Consider the following 18,263-nt stretch of genomic DNA (forward strand, 5'->3'; position numbering starts at 1 on the left):
TCGCACTCAGTCAGAGGCCAGTGGCGGTGAGGCCGCAGAGCATGGGATTCCACTCACATGAAAGTTCAGAACAGGCCACTCTATGGCGGCAGGAAGTACAGGAGTGGTAGCTTGGCGGGGGCGGGGGGGAGGGGGGGCGGGCAAGGGACTGATAGTCCAAAAGTTTCTTTTTGAGACGAAAAGGTTCTCAAACTGCTGGTAGTAACGGCTGCAAAACCCACTTACTTGTATCCTTTAAGTGGGCAAATCACATGCACGTGGTACGTGAACTATACTTCGCTGGGTTTTGTTTTTTCAGCAGATACGCTGAGGAGGCTGCCGCCATCTTGCAGCTGAGAGGTGACGGTGGGAGGGACCGGGTGGCGGCAAGACAGAGGGGAGGAAGGGCCCCAGGAACAGAGCTCAGGGAAAGGTGCGGGCCCAGGACACCCCGGCTGTGCGGGGGCAGGAAGGGGCCAAGGGCGCGCTGGCGGCATGGGTGGCGCGGGCCGGGCCCCGCCCTGCCTGTCACGCACTCCCTCCTGCAGAGTGAGGACGCAGGGGCGCTGGGAAACGGCCTGGGCTTTCTCTTTAACCTGGGATGATGCTGCTTGAGGAAGGAGGCCTCGAACTCTTGGTCAGAAGGATTAAAAGGTAGCTTCCCGGACCGGGAGCCGACCTGGGTGGAGGACCCGCGGGGCGGAACCTCCCTGCAGTGCCGGCCGGCAACCCATCGGGGAGCTTTCGGCGGGCACCTGCCTGCAGTCTCCCTGGGTGGACATCTCCAAGGAGGAGCCCCTCTGGGGTCCGGCGTGGCTAGTGAATCCCACAGAAGACGTGATTCAGCGCCCGGGCACGTGCTGCATACATAATACCTTTCAAGAAGACATTTTTATTGCCGCACTTGAGGACAGCCCCTCGGAATCCAGAGTCCATCAAATCGACAAGACGGAGCAGAGTACAGGGTCCCGGGTTCACCTCCAGGGCCTCCGCCTCTTTCTCTGCCACGCCAGCGTGGACCGCAGCTACGCAGCAGGCTCCTCCACAGGGAAGCGGAACTTGGCACAGAGTTCAGGTCAGCAGAAGCCCACTGCATGCAGCAAACCCATGCTGTGCTGGGAACGCCAAAGAGGGAGATAAAAACCCTCCAATATCTGCGATGGGTCATGATTTACACCGCAGTGCTTGTTGCTGGACAAGTGAGATAGAAACATTACCGCCTCTCTGCACGTGCTGTGAATCCACGGCGTAAAACCGCTGGAGCAACTAATGGAGCCTCCGCACATCCTCCCTCGTTAACGAAGAGGGGTCCTGCCGCCACCGGGATCCCACCTCGGCACCGGGCGCAGCCGCTCCCAGAAAGGCAGCCCGGCCGCCCGGTCGGGCCACAGCTCGGCTCTCACCGACTCCCCACATGGGCTGCTTTTATAAAGGAAAAATAGGAACTCTGTTTCCCAGCTGCGGGGCTCTGTGGCAGCTGGTTTCCTGTTTGCACCCCAGTCCACCGGTGACGGGAAAAACACTGGGGAGCTGTGTGGAATTTGTCCCTCTACTTCTGGTCCACAACCAACCTACTGACTTCCAGGAGTCCTCTATACACACCCCTTAGGCACTTGTCCATGTTTCCAGAAGTAACGGAAAAAATCCCAGTGCCAAGGGCATGAATGGACACTGCTGCCTGCACACCAAGAGATATCACTCAGCGGCTATTGTGTTTCTAACAGATGTGGATAATGGGGTCATCCGTTCATTTACTATCTAGTTCATCATCCACGTGTGCGCTTTTAATTGAAACTTAACCTTTACATCCCATATTCCAAGGGGGAGCAGCACAAAAACACATCTATCTCCGGAGGCACAGATGGTGTGAGTTTCTCCCCAGGCAAACCTATGAATGAACACTCCCTTTAAATTTCTGTTGCATTGAAAACAAACTCTGATATACTGGCTTTTTCACCCCTGCTCCCACACTTCAGCTCCTCCTGGGCAGGTGGGGATGACCAGGCAGAGCCCGGGTGCCGCCCAGAGTCACCTCCAAGAGGCGGGTCATTGACCTTTCCCGGCCAAGCTGCCAATCATCGCCAAACTCTCCAAAGGACAGGGATCCGAGAATGTTAAGCCTACCCAACTCTTCTGGTGGGTCGACCTCTGCAAGGTTGCACCTCAGAGCCGGGAGAGCCAGGAGCTTTATTAGCATGCCGCGCCACGGCCGGCCCCTCCCCTCCCTCTTTTATGAGCCCTTGTTACATAAAATGCCACAAAGGGAAAAGGAAAAACAACACACTTACAGTTACAAACATGAGTTCGGTTGGCCAGGCCAAACCCTGGCTGCGTACCAGATGTTATTTTTAGTCATTTAAAAGAGAAACATGTTTGAAAAGGCCAGAGAACAAAAGTTTTTGTTATCTTTCTTCTTAAACACACACACACACACACACACACACACACAAAGATGGAGGTACACTCGTTCACAAGCATCCTTCCCCATTCAAGCCGAAAGGCACAGGCAGGCTGGGGCGGACACAGCTCCTTGCGAGTAACCGCGGAACGGCAGCCTTCAAACAGGATTTTCCAATGTTTCCCTCACCCTCATCTAAATTCCGTCATGACAGATAATAAATAGCTACTCATTTACGATCATCATAAAAATTTAAACAGCCTTGAAATAGTTGCTACAATACAGAAGAAACGACCAGACCCAAGCTCTGAAAAGCCACTCCGAATAGTAAAACTATTGCCATGTAGAAGCCACATAAAGAGACATTGTTGCAGCGAAAGCTGCGGGATTACTGGGTCTGCTCTCTCTCAAATCTTCTCTCGCTGCGTAAGAGTCAACAACTTGCCGTTTTACCCAGTGAGAAAAAAGGTTTAGTAACCCTCGGCTATCACACTGTGCCAGGCTTGGTGGTGGTTTCTTTTTTTTAGAGAAAGTATCTGATTTGATTCTACGCAGTGATTAAACATCTTTGTGCTCAGTGGAGAAGGGTCTTCCAACCCCTCCCCCTCCAAAAATGGCATCAAAGCAATCAAAATGGTAATGCCGGGCTCGGGTCCCCTCCCCCCGCGAACTCCCCGACTTCGCCGGGGCCGCGCGCCGGGCCCCCCTCCAGCGGGAATGGAAGCTTCCACTCCAGGCCGGGCGCGCGCGGCCGGGGAGGGGGCCGCGGCCCCGGCAGAGAGGGGTTAATGCCTGCGTCCCAACCCTCCCGTCCGGCCGGCCGCCCCCGACCAGGCGCGGACCCGCAGCGGGGGACAGCCATCTTTCTTTCCGCAACGCCGGCCCCCTCCTCTTCCGCACGCCCCCTCCCACCACTTCTCAACTTTAAAGACTCGTCGTAATGAACGCCGGCCTCCGAGTTCCCCCGCGTCCTCGCCACCGCCCCCGCCCATCTCCTCCGGGTCCCCCGACAGCGCCCCCCCCCACATTCCTCCGGGGAGGGGGCGTCTGATCCAGCCGCTCCGGCCGGGTTGGGGGAGGGGGCGGGCGCTGTCCAAGTTTGGGGTCGGCGGCGGCGGCCGGCAGGCAGGAAGGAATTCCGAAGGAAGCCGGGTCGATGGCCAGGGGCAGCGGGGGGCGGAGGGACGGGCGGGGGCCGCGGGGAGGGGCGCCGAGGCCCCCGTCCCCGCCAGCCTCGGAGCCCCGGGCGCGCCATTGGCTGCGTCTCTCAAAGTTCTCGGCTCGGGGCGGGAGCGCGTGTGCGGGGAGGGGAGAGCGGAGGGGGAGGGGCGCGCGGGGCCGCGGGGAGGGGGCGGGGGCGCGCGGCCGGCGGCGGCATCTGTTCGTGGTGCTGAAACCCCGAGCGCTGAGCTCAGCGCAACTAAGTCACAATGGACAACTTTTCCTCCCCCGCGAGGGGCCGGAGGGGGTCGGCGGCCCAGGCCCCCACCATGAGGAGCTTCTCCCGGATCCCCATTTACACCTGACTCCCGCAGACCAAAGTTGGGGCAGAACTGGGGGGTCCCGGGGGCGCGTTTCTTTTGTTCCCAGGGAGCTGGCGTCAGGTTCCAAGAATAAAAAGTGAGGCTGGAGAAGTGAGGGGAGGGGACGCCCAGAGGGACGCTTCTATAGATGAGATTTGCCACAGAGCCCACAAAGCGCTTCCTAGTAGTTTGGCGTCCAGGCCCGAATCACCGCCCCTCTCCCCCTGCCCGCACGCCAGTCTGAAATGGGGGCACGGGGCCGGGAGAAATGCCCACATTCCAAAACCATGTCCACCAACTCAAAATGGACGCCGGGCTGCCCGCTGCCTTTTAAGTGCGGCTTCTGTCTTTCGGCCACCGCGCTCTACCCCCTCGGCCTCCGAGAACCCGGCTCTTTCTTTCCAGAAAAAGGGGGGCCGGGTAACTTTGAGGGTGGCACACGGACTCCTCTGGGAGCCTGAGCGCGCGGTGCCGCGGCCGGCACTTTTTAGGGTGCTCCCAAAGTATCCGGAGCCCCCTCCCCCCGGCCCGGGCTGGGGGTGGGCGCAGGCTCCTGCTCGCTTACTTGTTTGTCGCTGAACGCAGGAATCCGCGGCTGCCTCTCGTGGAGCTGCTTCTTGAGGTCGCCGTTCTGCGGAAACACGGAGGAGAGGGCTCAGGCCGGCCGCCTTGGGGGTCCGGTGCGCCCGGGGCCCCACGGACCTTAGCCCCGCGCCCTGCAGCCCACGGGCCGGGCCGCCCGCCACGCGCCCCAAGTTCCCCGGCCTTGTCCCGCAAGCGCGGCGACCGGGCAGTGCCGTGCGGGGCCGCTTACCTGTGGCTGCCGCCTCATCGGGGCAGCTCGCGGGGCGGGGCGGGAGCCGAGGCCACCCGGAGGTGCGCCCCGAGCCGTGCAAGTTTGCAGGCCGGGGTGCGTGTGGAGTGAGCGTGAGTGTGTGCCGGGGGAGGGGGGAGGAACAAAGAGCCAAGTAAACACGGCGAGTCCGTGTGGAGCAAAGCTCATAAATATTCAAGTCGCGTCCTAATCTCCCCGACACACACTCGCGCGCGCCGCAATACCGCTCGGGCTCCGGCAGCCACGCAGCCGCTCGCTGAGCAACAATCGCCCAAACTACTTTTGCAAACTGTGCCGGGTTGCCCGCGGGTGGGGGCCGCAGGGGGTCGGCGCGCACTCTCGCCCAGACCCCGAGGCAGGCTCGCGCAGGGTCCCCGCCTGGGACCCTCAGTCCTGCGGACCCTGTGCCGAGACAGAGAAGATGCCGGGCTCGGGGTCCACGGGCCCCGACTCGCCCCTTCCAAACTGTGCAGCACTGCACGAGTGGGGGGGTAGAGGGGTAGCCCAGCGGGGTCCTGCAGCCTCCCCCTTCCCCCACCCTGGGGGCAGGCTCGAGGAGGGCCCCCCCTCCGGGCACCTCCAGGCGAGTGGACCCAGCGACGAGGAACAGGACGCCGGGACGGGGTCCCTGGAGCCCCAGCCCCGGCCCAGGGCTCCCGGCCGCCTACCTGGTGGCGCGCGAGTTCCACCGCAAGCGCCTCCGGCCGGCTCTGCAGCTCCATCCCGGCAACTTGGGCAGCACTTTGCGCTCACTTTGGCCCCGGCCCCCGAGAAGTTGCGCGGCTCTGCGGGGGCGGGAGCTGGCGGGGTCGCACAGGGCCTCCCGGGAGGGGGGGGACACGAGCCCCCTCCCCCACCACCGGCAGGGAGGGGGGTTCTGGCGAGGGGAAAGAAAGGCGGCCGGGCGCCGCGGCGCACAGCCCGCGGCCACTCCAACTCTTCAGGATGCCCGGCAAGTTGCGCCGGGTCCCCGGGCTGCCGGCGCCGCCCGGCGCATGGCCCCGGGGCGCCCGGAGCCCCGCGCAGCCCCGCGCAGCCCCGCGCCTCCCGGCGCGCACCCGCCCCGCCGCCTCCGCCGCCCGCGCGAGCCGCCCGCCGGCAGGGACTATATTTCCTCCGGCGCGCGCGCCTGGATCTCGCTGGGTCTCGTCAAAGTTGTGCCTCGGCCCGATGCTAATTCGGCAGTGCCCGGATGGAGCGGGCCGGGGCGGCGGGGGGCGGGGCCGGAGCCCAGCGCCCGCCCCGCCCCGCCCCGCCCGCGCGTGCGCACTGCCGCCCCACCGCGGCCGGGCGCCCAGAGCGGAGAACAAAAGTGGAGACCCGGAGGGGCGCAAACTCTGGCGGGGCGCTCTGAGTGGGCCCCCGGCGACGCCGGCCTTGCCTTGCCCGCCCCAGACGACCCCGAGGAGGACGGGGCGTCCCCATCCCCCCTTTTGGGGAGCCCAGCTTAAAGCCGGGTTTAAAGATATTCATCGGTGGGAGGAAAAAATTCGTCTTTCACGTTTTTCCTCCTCTGGCTCTCGCCGATCCGCCAGTGCCCTGCGCCCTCTCCGCCTGCCGCCTGCCGCCCCCTTTCCTACTTTATTTACACGGTCTCCCTCCGCGCCCGTCCCCCGCTGCGACGCGGGAGATGAAATTAGTCACGTCGCCAGGCTCCCCCACCGCCGGGTGGTCACCGTGTTGTTTAAACAGTATGGAAATTGATCTCTGGGCTGTTCTTTAATGATTTTTTTTTTTTACACTCACAATTAAACTCTCAACAGATGTCACTGGAGTTTTGAAGACTGTTGTTGAAAATCGTAACATGCCCGGTCAATGCGACATAAAACAATTAGAACTACAGCAGCGGAGATCGCGTTTCGGAACGGCAGGCCCGCGGCCAGGACGCCAGTGTCTCCGAGTCGGTATCACCCTGCATCCCCAACGCTGAGTTACCGTCCTCGCCAACTACCGTCGGAGCGCTTTGTGCCGCCTGGACACAGCGTCCCGGCGCGTTTGGAAGGCGCTGGAGAGAAAGGCTGCACTCGCACTTCAAAGTGAACGTTTCAAACGATAAATTAGCATAACTTCCTATTACTCCGCAGCCAAAAAAAAAAGAAAGAAAAACAAAACAAAAATACCAGGCGCTCGCCATCAACAAACGCCCCCTTTCCGCATACGCCAGCACGCCACGAATTGTGTCCAGAGTGAGCAGAACGTGTGGGAATTTATTTTTGCAGCTGGGAACCCCAGTGCAGTTCTGGCCTCTGTCCGTGCATTTGCCACAAGTGAGTTAGGTGTTCGTCTGTCGGGGACCCTGCACCCTGGGGGCTGGTCACCCTGGCCTCTACAGGAAGCACTTGGTAAGGGAGCTCTATAATCCAAGGCAGAACTAACCCAGGCCTTTTTTTTTTTTTTAAGGTTTTTTTAATTTATATTTCGAGGAAGGGGAAGGGAGGGAGAAGGAGAGGAACATCAGTGTGTGGCTGCCTCTCGTGTGCCCCCTACTGGGGACCCGTCCTGCAACCCAGGCATGTGCCCTGACTGGGAATCGAACTAGCGACCCTTCGGTTCACAGGCCTGCGCTAAATTCACGGACCCACACCAGCCACGACTAACCCGGATTCTAAGAGGTCACGTTCCATGGGGTCCAGTGCCCACCAGGGAGAAGCAGAGTTCACCATACGCAAAACAGAAAGGCTCAGCCTGGGTCCCCTGAGGAAGCTTGGGTCCCTTCCATTCTGGGTTCAGCTCAGGTGACATCCAACTCAGAGCGGTGTCCCCTGCCTTTTAGTGCTTTTGCTGGCCTGGACACCAGCCTGGGAAAGGGGACTCCCCCAGGGGTCCAGGGTTCAGGGAGCCAGAGAGCGGGCACTTGTGAGAGATTCCTACTATGATCTCTTTAAATGTCACCGGCTTTTTGGTAAAACGTTAGAATAATTTCATTGGCCATGCCTGTATTGACACCAAAAGAGGGGATATTCAGGTTGTTTGGGACCTGCCCAGTTGCAGGCAGATGCTGGCTGGTTGAAGTGCTGTTCAGCCCTGGCTGCTGTGGCTCCGTGGATTGAGTGCCAGCTTGTGAACCAAAAGGTCGCCGGTTCGATTCCCAGTCAGGGCACAGGCCTGAGTTGCTGGCTACGTCCCCAAACACACGTGGCTGTTCCTCTCCCTCTCTGCCCCTCTCTCTAAAAATAAATAAATAAAACCTTTTAAAAAATAAAGTGCTGTTTGCAAGTTTCTGCTAATTAACTGAGATCACAGATATGATTATCTGTGTGCCCCTCTGTTGTTTTCACAGCTGCCTAATTCCTGAGCCAGCACAGGGTCAGGGCCTGGGTGCTGTCTGAGACCGGGCGAGGTCATGCGAGGAACGCCAGAGCCCTGGTTTTGTAAGTGCAGGCTCAGGCGGCGCCTGTGCCACGGCTGCCGCGCACACGCATGCCCCCGTGCGCCTGCCTCCTAGGCCGCCTGCTGTGCCCACGCCATGCCCTCCCTCCGGAATGCACTCCCCTCAGAGCCCACCTTCCAAAAATTCCTCTTGAGCCTCCCAGACTCACTTCACATGCCACCTTTTCTGGGAAACTTTCCCAATTTCTACACGTAATTGTTCACCCCTCCCCCAGCCCCCCAGGCGCACCCCCCCCCACCCCGGCCGCCCTGCACAGGGCTTACTCAGCAGGGAAGGCGTTCTGTCCCATATTAAAGGACACCGTCCTCCTCCCCATGGAGCCTGAGACACTCCCGAGTCTGGCCTGTGGGTAGAGCCCAGTGCCTGGACTTTGAAGGAAGGCGCCGTGTGTGGGGGCCAAGTCAGTGCTTAACGGCTGGAGAAGTGAGCGAGGGGGTGAGCGGGCGAACAAACGGAAGATAAAGGAGACGCACTTTCTGGTTTTGGAAAGGTGGGCTGTTGATGATGGCCGTGGAAATAAGTGACGTCTACACTTCTCCACCAGCTTTGTAGCCAAGGGAGCAGGGAATCTATTTCTGCATTTGAAACACATGTCCACCTCTTAACAGCCTCGTGACTTTGGGCAAGTTACTCAGCATCTCAGCCTTCATTGCTTCAGATGTAAAATGGGAAGCTGCCCACCAACTATAGTCACCCCAGATTCCCAGGGTTTTTCCTGCGCCCGGACCGTGGCCGCCTGCTCAGTGGAGAGCCCCAAGCACAGCCTGTTGCTGGCTTAACAGGCCCCGCGGTTTCGCAGGGGAGAGGCCCGTCCAACCCTGTGGACCCATGGGGGCTCCCGCTGCTCCCCCCTCTTCTGCACCCTGAGGCACAGACCTGCCGCCCCAGTGGCCCACAACTCAGAAGTCTGGGGTGGGGGTTAGCACTTCATCGAATGACCCTGGACCAACTCGAAACAGGATTCAGGACGGAGCCAGCACATCAAGGTGCGCTCCCTTCCGGGGCCTGCTGGAATGCTCTCGGGCGCAGTGGTCCCGCCAGGCGGCCTGTGGAACACCCCGCACAACCCAGCACGTGGCTGCCTTTCACGGGACCTTGGTCTTGCTTCCCTTCCTCCCGTTTCCCCTCGCTCTTGCAGTATACTCTAGGATTGCGCCTCCAACATAGACTGGGAGCTTTATTTTGCCTCTGTTTTCGAAGGACCCCTGGCTGAGGAGGGCACTAGCTGTAGCTCCCGTCCCACAGGGTCCCAGCGAGGCCACATCTACAAAGGCCCTGGGTGCACCGGAAAGAGGCCAGAACATGAGGGACTTGGTCTTCAGTATCTCCCCGTGTGAAAGGCACCTACAAGAGGCCAAGGTGCATCCTGAAAAAGGACTTCAAAAGCAGCTCAGGAAGCATTTAATTTGCCCCCACGGTGCACAAGGCCCTTGCACTAGGTTCTCTGTGACATGCCTCCAATTAGACGGGTTCCCTACGCTCGGAGGCGTGGCGTAGGGACAGCTCTGACAGAGAAGGTACGATGGGAGGGACTCTGATTCGGGGCCCTGCATTAACTGTGGCGCAGAGGGAGAGAAATGGGGTGGGGTGGGCCGGGGCGGGGGGCACCGCAGGGACGGCCTGCGAGGAGCCTGTTGGGGCGCCGCTGGGGCAAGGCCTTGAAGGAGTGGCAGCCGCACGGCTCCGGGTCACGCCGTTCAGAAAGCATCCTCCATGTCCGCGATCCCGAGGGCCCTCACCGGAGTTCCGCAGGCGGGTCGCCTGCCCCCTTTAGACAGGTCGGGGGACGGATGCTCAGGCCGTCCACTCAGCCGGGGGGACACCCAGACCGAGGCTGGGGAGAGTTGGCCAGGGGGTCAGGCTCTTCCGCTTGGGAGCCGTGTGACCTTTGGCAAGTTGACTGGAGGATGGTTTGGTTTCCAACGACAGGGAAGGAAAGGCAGAGGCACACGCCGAGGTCCTGGGGCCGGCTGCGGCGGAGGCTTCTGGGGGCCCGCAGGGGGGCCCAGGCAAAGCGGGACAGACACGACGGCGGGACCCGGTGGCAGGGGCGACCACGCCAGCTGGGCCTCAAGGCACGCTGTCCCACCAAGGGGCGCCTGTCCCGACTTTCTGCACAGACGGGGTGACACCGTCAGGTCTGTGCTCTCGGGGGACAGCACGGGGAGCCGCAGGGCACGCCGGAAGGTGTGGGTCAGCTGCGGGGTGAGCCCGCCAGGAGGAGGAGCCGGCGCAGGGGCGGGTTCCTGGGCAGCACCGAGGAAGCGCCGCCGGCTGGGGGCTGCGGCCGCAGGGGCTTGACTACCTGGTGTGGGCGGGGCCCAAGGACCATCCCGTTTTGCCTCCTGTCGGGGTGATAATTAATGGTGCCCCGTTTCGCTCTCAAATGTGTCCCAGCGTGGGTGACGCATTATAGGACTCTCCAGCTGTGGGGACGGAGGCCGAATCCACCTTCCAGTTTTCGTGACTCAGGAGCCCTCTGCTTTTTGAAGACTCCCTGTTGTCTCACCGGGTGCACGGCCCCTCGGTCGAGGGCAGTGTCCGGGAGTCAGGGACGGCACCGCCTGGAGCCGGGGGCACCGGGGCAGGGACTTGGTGCCGTGCGGCTAACCGCTGCGTCCCAGACTGCCACTCTGCTGCCTACAAAACGGGCGGCCAGGCCCTGTCCGGTCACTCGCCCACCAGCCCAGAGGCTCGCTGTACCCACGGGAGACCCCTGCCTGACACCGGCGGGCCCGGGCCGGTGACCAGCCGCCCCTGCGCATCTCCTCAGGTGTCACGGGGCACCTCTGCCCCACACACCCTAGTCTGGGCTCTCCACAGGCAGCGGCAGCGGCCCCCGGGGTCCTGGAGCCGGCCCCTCCTCTCTCAGGTCCACGCCCCGTACGCCTCGGAATCATTAAGATGCGGTCACGCGGGACCAGGATGGGCCCTAAGTCAATGACTGGTGTCCCCACCAAAAGAGGAAGGGAGAGACAGAGGCAGAGGAAGCCCGAGGGCCGCCGAAGCCACCAGAGGCTGGGAGAGAGGCCCGGCTGGCGCCCCGACTTGGGACTCCTGGCCTCTACACTGGGAGGGAATGCAGCTCTGTTACGCTAAGCCCCCACCTGTGGCACCTGGTTCCAGCAGCCCCAGGGACCCCCAGCCCAAGCCCCTACTCTGATGAGCAGACACTTGAGCCCAGGCTCTGGAGCTGGGCACCCAGCTGGGCCCAGTCCCCTGCCTTCAACCCCATGACCTCATAGGAGTGTCCTCGAGTCGTCGGGAGAAGCGAGCACAATGTGCAGCCCAGGGTCGCGTCTGTCCAGATCCACCTCGGCCTGGATGAAGTCTCTCAGGTTCTAGAACCGCCACAGGAGGCGTGCACTGGACACCTCTGCAGCCTCCGCAGGGTCGGCGCGCACCTCAGAGCGCTGGAGGTCTCCACGGCCAAACGGCTCCCTAGGCCGGTGGCAGGGACGAGAGCAACCGCATGGCGCCCCCTGCAGGCCGGGGCTTGCTGCCGCTACGTGTGGGCATCCAGCTGATCCGGGAAGCTCAGGACGTTTGGGCTTCAGGGCCGGCGCCCACAGGCCGCAAGGGTAGAAAGTCGCTGGTTTCCCTCATCAGCGCCACAGCCCGGCCCTCTGAGAGCCTAACCGAGTGCACCTATGCAGCAGGTCCCGGGGGCCTGGGAGGGCAGGAATATCATCGTCCTGACACAGATGAGGAAACAGGCACGGAGAAGCTTGTGGGACCTACTCGTGCTCACCAGGCAGACGCTGGGGCCCGAGATCTGCAGGAGACGCCCAGCAGACGCTAGCCGAGGGCCGGCCACAGGCCTGTGGACAAGCGGGAGGCCAGGAGGCTGGGGACAGGCTTCCCGCCCCAGCGTTATCGCTCCCTGCGGGAGGGCGCAGGTAAAAGCCTTCCACCTGCAGCCACTGGCAAGAATCGTAGTTACGTAGTTACCAGTTATGAATAACATTTATAATAATGAAATGAGAATCATTGTTATAATCACGAGAGGGGCCATGAACCAGTGTTAATTGCAATAATTATGAATTTATTGGGGAAATTAGCAGAGGATTCGAGGTTTGTAAATCAGGGAGGAATGAGACAGGGAGGTATGCGAACAAATGTGTGAAGCTGGACATTCTGAACATCTGCCCAATGTGCTCAGAGGCGAATTTCAAAGCGATTGCTCACCCAAGGACGTTCCCCCAGGACAGGGGCCGGCGTACCAGATCCCCTAAAAACAAACATGCCCATGACGCCCGGGCCCCCAGGGCCACGGCACGGCTTGGGCCAAGCCTGCATCACAGCTCAACGCGGGCCAACGGGAAGGGTGGGCATGTTTGCAGCGCCAGGCACAGAGATGGCGCCTGCACAGGCCCCCCGCCCGCACGCGGCTTCCTCTCAGGGTCTCTGTGACAGGGGGCGGGGGGCAGGGGACAGGGCAGGCCTCTTTCAGGAGAACGGGGTCACAGGAGGCTTGGATCCTACCTCGTGGACAGCTATCGAAACACCCGGCATTAGAGCCAGATTCTGAGATCTGCGCCCAAAACTTGAGGAGCGCTCCCCAAGTACACGATGGAACTTCTTTGAAAGATTTTATCTCGTTTTAGAGAGAGGGGAAGGGATGGGAAAGGAGAGGGAGGGAAACGCCGACGTGTGCAATTTGGACGTGGGACCCGAGTGGCGGCCTCAGAACAGAGGAGGCTCCATCGTGACTCCTAGGACCCTAGGACCTGTGCGTGGGCCCTCACCCAGAGTAAAAGTGTCTGTGGAGGGATTTGGAGACCCCGAAGTGAGCGCAGCCCGGAAGATGGGGGAGCCCACGTGAAGACGCAGGCAGAGGTTGGAGCAATGAGCCACATGCCAGGACCCCCGGGTCCCCGGGAGCTGGAAGAGGCAGGAGGGGCCCTCCCCCAGACCGTGTGGGGGGAGCAGGGCCAGCCCGTACCTTGATTTCTGACTCCTGGTGTCCAGAACTGCCTTTGAGGGAATAAATTTATGGTCTTTAAAAAAAAAAGATTTAATTTCTCATTCTTTAGAGAGAGGGGGAAATGAGGGAGAAAGAGAGGGAGAGAAACATTGATCGGTCGCCCCTCATACGCCGCCAACTGGGGCCTGGCCTGCAACCCAGGCATGTGCTCTGACTGGGGATCGAACCAGTGACCTTTCGGTTTGCAGGCTGGCAACTCACGTCACTGAGCCACACCAGCTGGGGTAAATTCCTGTTGTTTTAAGCCACCCGGTTTGTGATAATTTGTTAAAGGCAGCCCTAGCGAACTAGTGCATGCCCAGAGCAAGGACACAGGCGTAACGGGACGCAGGTGTCGTGATGTTGATTAGCTCCCGCCACGTGCGGGTGCTGTGCTAAGGGGCTCACACACGACACCCCTGATGGGACCCCGACTAAGCAGGCAGATCCAGCCGCGCCCCCCATGGTGCGCAGAGGCCGCCCAGTGCTCGGGGCCCTGGCTGCCGCCCCTCTACAGAGGAATGATTCCCGCCCGTCTCCCCATGAGCTGTAGCAGGGACTGAAGTGAAAAGTGCTTTGGGCTCTGGCTGGTGCGGCTCGGTGGACTGAGCACCCGCCTGCAAACCAAGGGGTCACTGGTTCAATCCCCAGTCGGGGCACATGCCTGGGTTGAAGGCCAGGTTCACGGTTGGGGGCGCATGAGAGCCAACCCCACGTTGGTGTTTCTCTCCCTCTCTTTCTCCTTGCCTTCCCCACTCTCTCAAAATAAACAAACAAACAAACAAATAAATAAATAAAATCTTTAAAAAAGAAAAGTGTGCTGAAAACCAAGGAGCCCGGAAACAGCAGCGACCTTATTTTCATGAGAAGATCTCAATTCCTCTACAAAGTGGGGCGTCCAGAATGATCACGTCCTTCTTCCCACAAGCTGTTGCCAGGGAATCTGTGTCACCCCTCCCTGTGGCCATGACTGACCTGCCAACGCCGGAATGTGTATGGAGGGCACAGGTCGCGCTGGAAATGCCCTGAAACCTCCGGTCTCCCCAGCCTGCACCGGCCCGAGTCAGCTCCCCTGCCCCGACAGACGCTCACCGGGACCCTCCTCCTCCCTCTGAGTCTCTGCTCACGGAAGTGACCTCCCTGCCCCGGGCTCCCATCTACCTACCATCCCTGAGGTCCCCGTAGCCCCCTTCGCCCCATCCCCCCATCTCCCCTCCCAGCCAGCTGACCTGCCTCAACTTCCCCCTCCTGCAGCCACGCCCGCCCAGGCCCACCTTTAACTTTCCTCTCCTGTTTTCCTTCCGAACAGCTCCTCTCCCCTCCGCCCGCACAGTGGAAACTTCCAGCTGATAAGCACGTGAAAGCAGCTGGCCCGGCCGGGTCGTCTCTCCGGAAGCCTCACAACCTCACGGGGCTGTGCACTGCTACCGTGTGAGGCCCACCGCTTCCCTCCCGCTCCGGCTCCAGTCAGAAAAGAGACAGCTTTCCTTGCTTCCGCCAGCCGCGCCCCAGTTCCGCGCCTCGGTCCCCCGTCTGCAGCCACCTGGAGACGATCCTGAAGCTGCCCTCCCAGCCCCCGTGCCTCCCACAGGCCCCACGCGGCCCTGTCCTCACCGCACCTCTGCCCGCAGCGCCAGGCCCGCACGGCTCTGATCTGCCCTCCCACCCAGGCTGTGTTACCTCCCGGAACACGGCTCTGGGCGGCACCCCCCTGCTCCCCCAGGCCCCGCGGCCTCGCCCCTCACACCAGCACAAGGCGCCTGCTCTCTGCCGCCAGCCAGGCCTGTGCCCCTCTCCAGACACAAGCCTCCCCCGCTGCCTCCCAGAGCCCTGTCCACCCGGCCCCTCTGACAAGCTCCCCTCTCCTGGGAATTTCCCTCCCCGCCCTCCGCCGGAGGCTCCAGGGCCTCCTCTCAGATCGCGTCTGCAGGTCCCCTGCTTTGGGAGACCGTCCCAGGCGACCCTTCTGCAGGCGGGGCTCCGGGGGGAGGGAGAGACCGCATGTCCCCTCTGTGCCCTGGCTGGCCCCGAGCCAGAGCTCAGCCAGTGCACAGGCTGAATGAACAAACCTGAGAAGACCGTGTGTAAATAATTTTTAATATGTTGAAGCACATTAACAATGCATTAGGAAGGCTGGCTATTTAAAGGAATTCCATTGGGAATCATTTTCTAAAAACGAGAACCTCTTCTTAACGGAAATAATCACTCCCTAATTCATATGGTGCCGGTGTGGGATCTTTATGGACAATATTGCATCTCTTAATAAAAAGAACGTCTTACAAGGACACTCTTTGTTGCCAGAAACTTTATTCCCAGAACAGCAATGAGACCAATGAATGGTGAGGCCAGAAAAAAATACAAAGAAATATTTGCTAAAATTATGTCAAGTGCCCACAACACTGAGAAGCCCACGTTGCGACATCTTTGCGGGAGGTCAGGGGTCAGGGCTGGGCCAGCGCGGCTCCCTCGCTGGCAGAGCGCATGCAGAATGAAAGGCAAGCTGCTGATTAGAAATGGCTGCAGCCTTCCAGGCAGCAAGAGCAGAGCCTTACACCAGTACAGGCCCTCCTGAGCCCGGCCCCGCGTGACTGCCCAGGCCCCGTGGAGATCTCAGGAGGGGATCACCTGGGGGAGGGGCGGCATCCTGGCCTGCGGGTGGCCGCCTGCGGGGGCCGGGTTCCACGGCTCTCGACTCCAGATGGCGGACGATATTGCAAAGACAGAGGGCCCTGAGTGGAGCCAAGCACTTAGGGGAAGCGTCTGTGATGCATTCTAAGCGACCCTCCAAAACCCGGCTTCAGGGTCCCCTCCCCTGGTGTGGCTCTGCCCACCCCTCCACGGCTCACCTTCCGACCCGCGCACACCTGCGTTCCCACACTCCTTCCCTCACCCGTACCTGATGGTTGGCCCACCTGCCCCGTCCGCCATCCGGGCGGCTCCTGCAGAGGGCCGGGCCGGGGCCCAGTGCCCTCGCGGGTCCCTGCCCCGGGCCTGGCACAGCAGAGGAGCCCAGGAGTGGTCCTCCAGGGCCCAGATGAATGAACAAACGAGGGAGTGAACAACTGTTACCAGAGAAACCGGGGCTCCTCTCGCCGACGCAGGAAAGAATTACAGATCAGCGAGCCTGTGCGCCAGCCAGAGAAGGCTGTGAGGGCTAAGTTCTAAGGCGAGAGCAAAAGCAAGGGTGGCCAGAGCAGGGTGGGCAGAGGCTGGGTGGCCAGGGACCCCGTGTGGCAAGAGAGGGCCACGAGAAGAGACCAAGTAAGTCCTTGCTTCTGAGGACTCACCGTATGCAATTGGTAGGACGGGGTGAAGAAGTTACACATGGACTGAGGTGTAAGGGTGGTGCCAGCTTCCTGGGCAGACGCGACAACCCCAACGTAAGGATCCTGCAGGGGTCTGTTAGCCCGGATCCTTACCTTGCTCCAGACTGCGTGTGTGTTTTGCATAGGTGACGGGAGGCAGGCAGTGAACCAGAGTTGTTTATGGGCTTTTTCTTTTGGGCACTGGAGTCCCCTCCCCCTTCCAGGCCTCGGGATGAACACAGTCTCAAGGTTTTCCTTTTTCCAGACAGTGGGGATGATGCACTCAGACCTCTCAGGGCTCCCCCTTTCCTGCCTTATCATGATTTTACTTATTGTCCGGAACGGCCGGCAGCCTCCCCGGACTGGGCTCCGGACCACCAGGCCGCAGGTGAGACATGTCTTCCTTGCTTCCAGCCTCCTGTGTTAAGTTCTTGGTTACATTGCAGTCGTGAGGGCTCTGCCTTTATTTCCCCTCTGGCCACTCATTCCTAGGTGCTACCTAAGTGTGACAAGGTGTTGCCTGGCAACCAGGACGCTACTAGCCACTGGCCGGGAGCAGCCCGGCAGCCTGCAGCCTGGGGCCCTTCCTGTGCTGTCTCCTGCCCCACAGCAGGGGAGGAGGGCCCTCCGGTCAGCAGGTTGGCGGTGCAGTCTGAGGGGCAGGGGAAGGGAAGGGCCGAGGAGGCGAGGAGGCGGGGGCCTCCGCTCATCTTCCTTCCCTCTCCTTCTCGCCACCCGCCCGACTGCTGCAGCTTCTCTTCTTGATTCCTGGCTGAAGGGTGATTTAGATGCAGAACACAGAGACCTGGGAACCCAGCAGGCTCGGGAGCCGAGTCCGTAGCGGGCGCCGGACCCACCTGTTGGAAGGGCTGCGAACACCTGTACCCCCAAGGCAAGGGCGACTGGCGGGCGGCCAGCGGGGCATCCGCGGGGGCGGGAGCTGTCGGAAGGCTGCCCAGGCCGCCGCTCTCGCAGCCCGACAGCCATCTGCCCCCCTCCCAGGCAGTGCCTTCTCCTTGCTGTCCCCTGCACGTAGGTCCCGGCCGGCCTGGGTCCAGCTGGCTGCCACCCGCCTCCACCCGCTCCCCGCCCCGACCTGGGAGCACAGACACCCTCATCCCCCACGCATCCTGCCCCCACCGCAGGAATCCTTACCTCCCCCTGGAAGGTGGGTGTCCTTGCCTGCAACGCCAGTGGGTGGAGGGGCGACATTAAGGTGCTTTACAGCTTTGATATCCTCCCCTAGGAGCCTCACCAGGGAAGACGGGGGGGGGGGGGCCTGGAGCCCAGGCACGGGGCCCCCGGCCCTGCCCTGGGGCAGGGCCTCTGCATAACCCAGGGACCCGAGAGGCTGTCCCCAGGGGGGCACCGTTTAAGCTGAGGTTTGGAATATGAGATGGGGAGAGGGTTCTGAGCCAAAGGCCTGAAAGGCCCCGAGGGAAACTGAGAGGGGAGCTCCTCAAGGAAGGGGATTCCAGGTGGTGGGGGCATGGGGACGGGAGGGGGATGGGCTGGAGAGGAAGGGACCGCCTGGGCTGTCAGCGACCATCTCCGGTGTCCCGGGTGTGCTCCAGGGGGCGGAGGAGAGGCTCGGAGAGCAGAGGGGGCGGGGGGGGGGGACGCCAGGCACAGGGGTCCTGTTAAGGGACTGGTTTTCAGACAGGCAAGGGACAGGGCCGCCTCTGGCTCCCGGGGGTAGGATTCAAAGGTTCTGTACATCAGATCCCTTGTCTGTCCCCCGGACTCGGTCCTGCGACCCGTGTAGGAAGCGTGAGAAGAGCCCCAGGGGGCGTTCTCGGGGGTCGAAGGAGGGGGCTTCCAGAGCGAACCCCAGGGAACCCTGGAGCCGGCACCCCGCACCCCGCC

The 18,263-nt window shown here is 61.5% G+C and overlaps 1 protein-coding gene across 2 annotated transcripts in view; it reads right to left on the minus strand.

Annotated features, from left to right (window-relative positions):
* PHF21B (PHD finger protein 21B) overlaps nucleotides 1-5,507 on the minus strand; it is a 61,949-nt gene extending 56,442 nt beyond the window's left edge. The window contains exons 1-2 of one of the 2 annotated variants that reach the window (XM_054582584.1): nucleotides 5,404-5,507; nucleotides 4,466-4,531 (exon numbers count right to left, since the gene is read on the minus strand). In XM_054582584.1, coding sequence (XP_054438559.1) covers nucleotides 4,466-4,531; nucleotides 5,404-5,457 — 120 coding nt within the window. In that variant the 5' untranslated portion in view covers nucleotides 5,458-5,507. Of the gene's footprint in view, nucleotides 1-4,465; nucleotides 4,532-4,714; nucleotides 4,733-5,403 lie in introns of those variants that run through there. The other variant, XM_054582585.1, reaches the window with a different exon arrangement.
* Between the last annotated feature and the right edge of the window lie 12,756 nt (nucleotides 5,508-18,263).

This window comes from Pteronotus mesoamericanus, unplaced genomic scaffold, assembly GCF_021234165.1.
Source record: "Pteronotus mesoamericanus isolate MK-2021 breed Mesoamerican mustached bat unplaced genomic scaffold, CSHL_Meso_final contig_702, whole genome shotgun sequence".
NCBI lineage: Eukaryota > Metazoa > Chordata > Mammalia > Chiroptera > Mormoopidae > Pteronotus > Pteronotus mesoamericanus.